General features: G+C 35.7%; 2 protein-coding genes across 3 annotated transcripts in view; both read right to left on the bottom strand.

The window, feature by feature from the left end:
• Positions 1-4,625, bottom strand: part of LOC107656141 (cullin-1-like) — a 14,666-nt gene extending 10,041 nt beyond the window's left edge. Inside the window, exons 1-6 of the mRNA XM_016443861.1 lie at positions 4,361-4,625; positions 2,333-2,621; positions 2,072-2,249; positions 690-857; positions 549-599; positions 373-463 (exon numbers count right to left, since the gene is read on the bottom strand). Of these exons, the coding sequence (XP_016299347.1) occupies positions 373-463; positions 549-599; positions 690-857; positions 2,072-2,249; positions 2,333-2,475 (631 nt within the window). The 5' untranslated portion in view covers positions 2,476-2,621; positions 4,361-4,625. The remainder of the gene's footprint in view (positions 1-372; positions 464-548; positions 600-689; positions 858-2,071; positions 2,250-2,332; positions 2,622-4,360) is intronic.
• A 929-nt stretch (positions 4,626-5,554) lies between these two features.
• The window catches only part of LOC107656139 (contactin-associated protein-like 2), a 48,959-nt gene continuing 46,456 nt past the window's right edge, over positions 5,555-8,057 (bottom strand). The window contains exons 24-25 of one of the 2 annotated variants that reach the window (XM_016443858.1): positions 7,535-7,609; positions 5,555-6,725 (exon numbers count right to left, since the gene is read on the bottom strand). In XM_016443858.1, the coding sequence (XP_016299344.1) occupies positions 6,526-6,725; positions 7,535-7,609 (275 nt within the window). In that variant the 3' untranslated portion in view covers positions 5,555-6,525. The remainder of the gene's footprint in view (positions 6,726-7,534; positions 7,610-8,057) is intronic. The other variant, XM_016443859.1, reaches the window with a different exon arrangement.

Raw genomic sequence — 8,057 nt, 5'->3', positions numbered from 1 at the left:
TTGTTAAATTGTTAAATGCCCTGCCTCCATTACGTATCTCTGTCACGTCATTATAAGTGATTGATCACCACATTTGAGTGATCATTGCAAAAAATGTGTTTATGTATATATGTTCTGTTTATGTATATACTGTATTATATATATACAGTATATATATATAGTGCCAGTCAAATGTTTGGAGACACGAATGGGAAAGTGTCCAAACTTTTGACTGGTACTGTACTATAATATACACAAAGAATATCGGCCGATATATCGATATTGGCCTTTTTTTACTCCCTAATATCGGTATCGGCCCCAAAAAAACCCATATCGGTCGGGCTCTAGTATCAACGAGCAATGAAATCCATCATGATGTCAATGATGCCGCACCATAGGACTGGACCACTCCACTGATGAGTCGAGTGTTGATGGTTTCTCCGTTCCTCTCCTTCTCGATCAGCTTCAATACTGCATTTGTGACCTAAGAACACAGGCACCAAAAAAGACATTTATTAGAGTTATGCTCACTTTGTCCTGTATGATGTCTTTCCTGTTTCCAATCTTACCTGCTTATTCAGAGGCCGAAACAAACACTCCCTCCACGTCACCAGAGCAAGCTAGAAAAACACACGCACACAACAAACATGTGCTATTGTTTATGAACTGAAATTGTGCAGTAATGCCAAAGAAAAGCAAGAAGTGCTTACAGAGTAGATTTCATAGATCCCTTTCCGGCCCTCGTCACACTCGCGGCGCACCCAGTGGCGGTTGAGGTAAGCACAGATCCCATTGAGCACTTTACTGGAGAACCTGTAATCCTCCCACTGCTGTGTGTAGAACTTCAGAACGCTCTCGTCCATCAGATCCTCTCCATCCTGAGGACAACAATCAAAGAAATCTGTTCACTGGGAGTTTAAACAAATCAAGTGTTCTTAATTGAAGTTGTTGTAACTGGTCTACAGCTTGTTCACAAAGCATCTGCTTAGTTTTTTCATTGAGGACAAAATATTTATGGTACTTAAATACTACTTGTAGAGTTTCTTAGTGGGCTTATAGACTTCATTACACAACTTTTATTGAATAAATATGAGTAATAATAATAATATAGAATCATTTTTGTTATGAACAACTTATGGTGCCATGCCCATGACTGAATCTTTTGGGTTAAATGCTGTGAATCTGACTCAAGTTATTCACAATGGATCCTAAAGGACACCTGTTCAGAAACACTAAACAAATCTGAGTTTGGTGAATAGATTTTAAAAGATTTAGGTCACTGGTATGAACAAGACAAATATGTAAGGTAAATATACTAGTAAAACCATAAAAAAAATTTAATTTCAGCCACTTGCCAATACATTTCTCATTTTCATTTAGTTTAATCTGATGCATTAAAACATCTAAAACCGAAATGAAAAATTATTTTAAAAATAGACATTAAAAAACAAACCCTAATAAAAATGGCAAACACACACCACAAAATTATTTAAAGCTGAACAAAAATTAAAACACAAACAGAAAATAAAAACTGGTTCTAACAAATAATACAAACAATAATAGCATTTAAATGATACTGATTACTTTTGGTTAAGTACCATTTCATTTTACAAAAGGTTTACTATAGTAAGTTGGTACAGTAAGTTTGGGGTCAAAAATATTTTTTATTACTTTTTTCAGCAGACACACTAAATTGATAAAAAGTGATAGTTACAAAAAAATTATATTTTTCTTCTCAACTCTCTATTCATCCTGAAAATGTATCATGGCTTCCACAAAAATGTTTTCAACAGACAATTATAATAATAATAATGGTCTCTTGAGTACCATATCAGTATTAGAATGATTTCTGAATGATCATGTGACACTGAAGACTGGAGTAATGATGCTGAAAATTCAGCGTTGCATCACAGGAATAAATTACATCTTAAAATATACTCCAATAGAAAAACAGTTATTTTAAATTATAAAAATATTTCACAAAATGACCATTTTTTACTGTATTTTAATCAAATAAATTCACCCTTGGCCAGCATAAGAAACGTCTTTCACAAATAATAACACTGACAATAGCTCTATTTTTCTAAGGTACCTTTAGTAAGTTTGTAAGGTAGCTCTTCAGAAATTCCTTCAATCTCTTGTAGAGTTCCAGCCCCACAAACTGAGCTCCTCCAGGTGTGGGGGTTTTCTTCGAAGGTTTGGACGGGGGGGCACCTGCACCGCGGGCCTGATTCGACTGATGCACACTAGTACAATAATTATACACGTGACTGAAATTCAGGAAGTTAAGGACACAACAGACACTGGACGTTTTTTTGAAGTAAATTACGAATGAAACAGCAATTGAGGATACGTGTAGAGCTCCATGTAGCGTGACTTGGCCATGCTCTGGCGGGTGTACACCTGCTGGATCCCCGCCCGCAGATCATCCCAGATCTGGTCCAGCCCGATCTGCTTCAGACCGTGAGGGGTCTGGGTCCGGTTAGATGACGACATCCTCTCGGCTGCGCGTCTGATGCTCCTCCTGACGTTTGATTGGTTCTCGTGCCTGTCACTCAAGAGCTACTCCTCCATAGGGTCAAGCAGTGAGAGAGGACGAGGAGGGGCGACCCTCAGGGAACAGTGACAGACAGGAAAGAAACCTGTGAGGAACAAGAAAGAGAGAGACACAGTCTGTTGGAATCATGTAGGGCTAGACACATTTGAGCAAACAAGTTTCTTTTGTGTAGTCTGCATCAGTAATTGACAGAAAACTAACAGGAATCTGCTATCAGATGCCGATTCTGCAGCACTAGTTTTTCCTGGGATAAACATTCCTTGTATGGAATCTACTGTTCATTATATCCAGGGGATTCCTTCTTGTATCCATGGCAACAACTCAAGGAACAGAAAAGATTCCGCTAGGAGCTCTGAGCCGCAGCCGGTGCTGCAAACTAACAGCATTCTGCCATTAGATCATGACTTACAGTGATCTACTCAGACGGAACAGCAGAACATCTGGACCCAGATTTGATGATTTTCAATCAGTTAATAATTACAAAACACCAGAACAGCTGAACATGGTAATTATATTATACACCCACTCTAATCTAATTAGAATTAACTGTAATTTTGTAGCACAAACATTTAATAATAGATCATATAAATATTTAACTTATCTATAACAGATTTTTAAAAATTACTTTTATCTATTATAGATAAAATAATAGATTAGATAAAACACAATGTATACTATATTATATTTAGTTTTAACTGTTCATATTAATGTTTTATATTTTAATTTATTATGCATTTGAAATTATTACATTATTATTCATTAATTTGTCTATTATAGAGAAAATAGATAAAACAATTATCTTTCATGAACAGAAAATAATTGCAACAACTTGTGGCTGCCAAATGTTTGGAATAATTCAGATAAAAAAAAAAAAAGAGAATATAATATTCTAACCAAGATTGCATTCATTTAATCAAAAACACAAGGAAAATGGTAATGTTGTTTATATAAGCAAACGTTTTGGGGGAAGGATGATTTAAAAAAAAAAAAAAGAAGAAGAAAATAAATTAAATTAATATTTCTATTCCACAAGGGAGCATTAAATTGATCAAAAGTGACAGTAAAAACATTTATGATGATACAAATTAATGCATATAGTGGACGATTTTAATAGAAAAAGGTGATTAAAAATCATATTTTAATTATCACCTGTTCATGTCTTGTGTGTGTGTATTACACACACACACACGTAAAGGATAGTTAAAACTAATGCTGCAATTATTACCTGTTTTTCATCAAGTTCACTGCTAAATTAATCTGATTTCTCATCTCTGACCTCTCCAGATGTCTGATGATCTCTGGTGTGCTCTAACGATCTGACCCTCACTTCATGATGTTCATGAGAGCCTGTCTGTCTACACTGAGAGTGAGCGACATGTCAAAACTGGACAACCAGCTTCATCTCTCACAATGTGAGCGATGTAGTTGAGTCGGGTTTATCGAGGTTCATCACGTACAACCGCATCAGCAGAGCCATCGAGGGCGATTCATGCATTACCAATGTACTGTTGTGTTCGTGCTGTAGCGTAATGCTGATGTTTTCAGTACAACAGTCACTCCCTGCGTCCAAAAATATCCCACACGGGATTAAAAACTGCTTAATTGTATGTGCTTCATGTAAACACTATCTGACTGACGAGGCCTCACCTCAGAACACACCACAGATACTCTGTAAAACACGCAGAGATCCGTTAATACAAGTCAGGAGAAAAGAAGTACATAATGCAGTAGTACTTATGATAATAATATATTAATTATCGCTATTAACTGTGTGTTTGTGTTCAGGATTAAAGCTAAAGCTAACCGCTAATCTCGCGCTCTTACCATCATCCAGAAAGAACGACACACGTAAACATGTATCTCCAACGCCGCTCCGGATCCCGATTAACAATATTCCCTTTTATTTAGACGTTTATGTGGCGATATTTATTTGCTACTAATAAAATAAAAAGAACGACCCCGAAACATCGAACACAGAAAAACTCCGTCAGCTCGTGCTCACGGAAACACGGTCCCCCGGAAACTGAGATAAAATCCGTCAGCAAGCGCGCTGCCCGAAAACACCGGCTGTGATCAAAGGTTCCGCGTCGTGTCTTCTTCTTCTTCGTCTTCTTCTTTCGTTATACATATATATATATAAATTATTTTAATTAAATTAGTTTGATGTAGACATAGGCCAACAGTTTACTGAAACGAAGCAATTTGGCGACTAACATTATAAGCGGACTTTTTAGAGAGAAAAAAAATTGCATGAAAAAAAAGTGTAGGATATGACCTCTTTAAGATTAACATCTCATAATAATTAGAGGACCATATTAAACACAACTCTCTTGTCACTCATTCCCTAAAAAATAAAATCTTGTCTTTTTTTGTTACAAAAACAATCCAGTAGTTTATTGAGATTTGCAATGTGTTGATTATTGGAGAGTCAGTTTTTTTTTTACAACCCTCAACATGAAATGCCATTTCATCTTATCATACATGAGCATTTTTGAAAAAGGACACGAGAACAAATGATTGCATTACATTATAATAAAATCACATAATAATAATTTTGATGCGTCAAACCTTAATAAATAAGCGATTTTGTTCATTTAAAAGACCAATCGGTATATTGGTAATGCATGGAGACACGTAAAACACATTAATAATTAATAAAACAACTTAAAATGTACAGAAAGCAATATTATTATAGTGCTTCATTATAAACCAGGTTTTTTATAATCTAACTGTTGTTTGAATAATACTCTTGTTAGTGAACTCACATGAGCAGAGAAGACAAACTCTTATGAGACCATGTTAATAAACTGCCAGAAAGACATACATTTGTAATTCAGACATAGTTCTGTCATCATTTACTCACCCTCAAGTTGTCGGTTCCCATTGACTTCCATAGTATTGAAAGAAAACACTATGGGAGCCAATGGGGACCATCAACTGTTCAGTTACCCACATTCTTCAAAAGATCTTCAGAAGAAAGAAATTCATACAGGTTTGGAACAACTTGAGAGTGAGTTATTGCTGACAGAACTTTCATTTTTGAGTGAACTGTCCCTTTAAGAAATAAAAGTGACTTAACCAAGCACAATGAAGAGAATATTAAAAATGGTTTGTAGGTGGTTTGTAGTTGTAGCAGTGCATTAAAACGGCAAAGACACGAAAAAAGTCATCTTTCTCCTATATTAATAATTAAGGGTCATCGAATCTATCCCAAAATCCATGCTTGGCCAGAAGAAACCTTGAACCTTTGAGGCACATTAAAAGACACTGGAGCAAATGGACCATTCAAGATCATTTACTACTGAACACATCTGAACTAAACTCTCTATCTAGAGCTTTCATGTTTTTAAGAGCATCTCCTTATAAAAACCCTCTGCCATGTTTTCCATAAGAGTTTGAACAAGCACTTATGGAGAAACAGATAAATAACACTGACATCTGATAACTATAAAGAACATTTACCATGAGATACAAAAGTGCTGCATTAACATTGATGAATGATTCAGAATGCCATTGGCTGATTACCATGCTACAATATATTATTGTCCTGAAGATGCTGACAACAAACTGTTTAAATACAATCAAATGTCATTATCAGAAACATAATTATGCGTCATTCTGTACACATTCCGTTTTGTGCTATTGGAGTATTTGGTGCATTCATATTTGCCGAACACACACTTGTTAACAGACCAGCAGTATTGCAATGATAAGAATGCATCAGTTGTTTTTGTTTTACCGTCGTCCCATATGGAATATGCCTGTCATGTGTGCATGGGATGAATTTGATCTCACAGAAGTCCTTTTGCTGTATTCACTTACATACAAAATAATTACAGAACAGACATGCCAGTCAGTGCACAGACTCTGGTCCGAATGGACTTGCCAAGTGTCCATTTCATATTGGCTGCTCGAAGAGCTCAGAATGACCTTTATGTGTTCCTCAGGGTATCCATGTCAGAGGACGAAGCCCCTCCCAGGGGGTGTGGCTAAATGAACCACTCCTTCTTGCTCTCGTCGATGGTCTCTGTGAAGGCGGGGTCATTCACGATGATGGCTGCATCAGCGCAGTCGGCAGACTCCGCCCCTTTGGCCTCGTTGGTGTGGTAGGAGCCCTTGTGATGGAACATGTGACGCACCAGGAACACCAGCGTGCAGAGGATGCTGAAAATCACCACTGCGATGATGCCTACGTGAGCCAGAAATGATATGATGAATCATGTCATTAAATCGGTTTAGAAATATTCTACAGCAATAATTCAAAATATTTGACATTTTTACTTTAATTATTTTATAATTATATTATATTTTTAAATATTAATATTATATATTTTTATACAATGATATTAAAATGATTGCAATGATGAATCATATAATTAAAATCAGTTTAGAAAAGTTCTACACCCATGATAATATATTATAAAATTAGATCACATTATTTTAATGATTAAATTAAAATTATTTGAATATTTATTATATTGATATGTTAATTGATGAATAGTTAATACTGCATTATAATATTTTGTGTAAATATTATATATTTAGACAATGCTATTAAAATAATGATTGAAATGATGACTCATTAAAAACTGTAGAATGTTCTACACCAATAACAAAAAGCAATAATTCTAATTATTTTAACAATATTATTTTGATGATCATATTATATTAAAATCATGATAAATCATGTCGTTAAATTCAGTTTAGAAATGTTCTACACCAAAGATGTCAAAGCCTAAGAAATATAATTGTCAGTTGGTTGTATTTACATTTATTTCCATATCATGGAAGATAAGGATTCAACAAACAATAAAATACATAGAAACATTTTATAAAATTAAAAATATTCTTGCAATGTACTTGTGATAAAAAAAACTGTAAAGGTTTTTCCTGGATCCATCTTACAAAATAAGTCTTCAACTTCCATGTTTGTCTTGATAAAAATGTCTCATGACATTAAAAATAAAAAAAGCATAATACTGGAACAGCATATTTCACCTCCAATTATTGCAGAGTCTCTGTTGACGCCATCACGGCTGACTCGCTCCTCCTTGAATGGGAACTGGGCACCTGCTTGAAAGAAAGAGAAAAGAGCACTGTTTTCTGACTCTAAACTTTGACAATCTCTTTCATTGAATTTTTTGGCATAGATGAAGTACAGAAGGTCAGTGGAACACTGTGGGCAGATGAGTGTATCTGTGCGGTGGGCTGCTGTTGGCAGGGAGCAGATCTGAGACCAACCGTCTGCTCTTTTCATCTGCCGTCGCCACAGGCTCCAAACGCCATACTCCACAAATATCCATAAAAGCTCAAGGGACTCAGTGTCATGGGTGTAAGCACACACACACACACACACACAAGTGTGTTTTCCTAATTAATGCTGTTCAGTTGCTTTGACACAATCTGTATTGTTAAAAGCGCTATATAAATAAAGGTGACTTGACTTGACTTGACACACACACACACACACACACACACACACAGACACACACACAGACACACACACACACAGACACACACA

The sequence above is a fragment of the Sinocyclocheilus anshuiensis genome, unplaced genomic scaffold (assembly GCF_001515605.1).
Source record: "Sinocyclocheilus anshuiensis isolate Anshui unplaced genomic scaffold, SAMN03320099.WGS_v1.1 scaffold1803, whole genome shotgun sequence".
Classification (NCBI taxonomy): domain Eukaryota; kingdom Metazoa; phylum Chordata; class Actinopteri; order Cypriniformes; family Cyprinidae; genus Sinocyclocheilus; species Sinocyclocheilus anshuiensis.
Note: the sequence above shows the minus strand (reverse complement) of the source record. Positions and strands in the feature narration are given on the sequence as shown.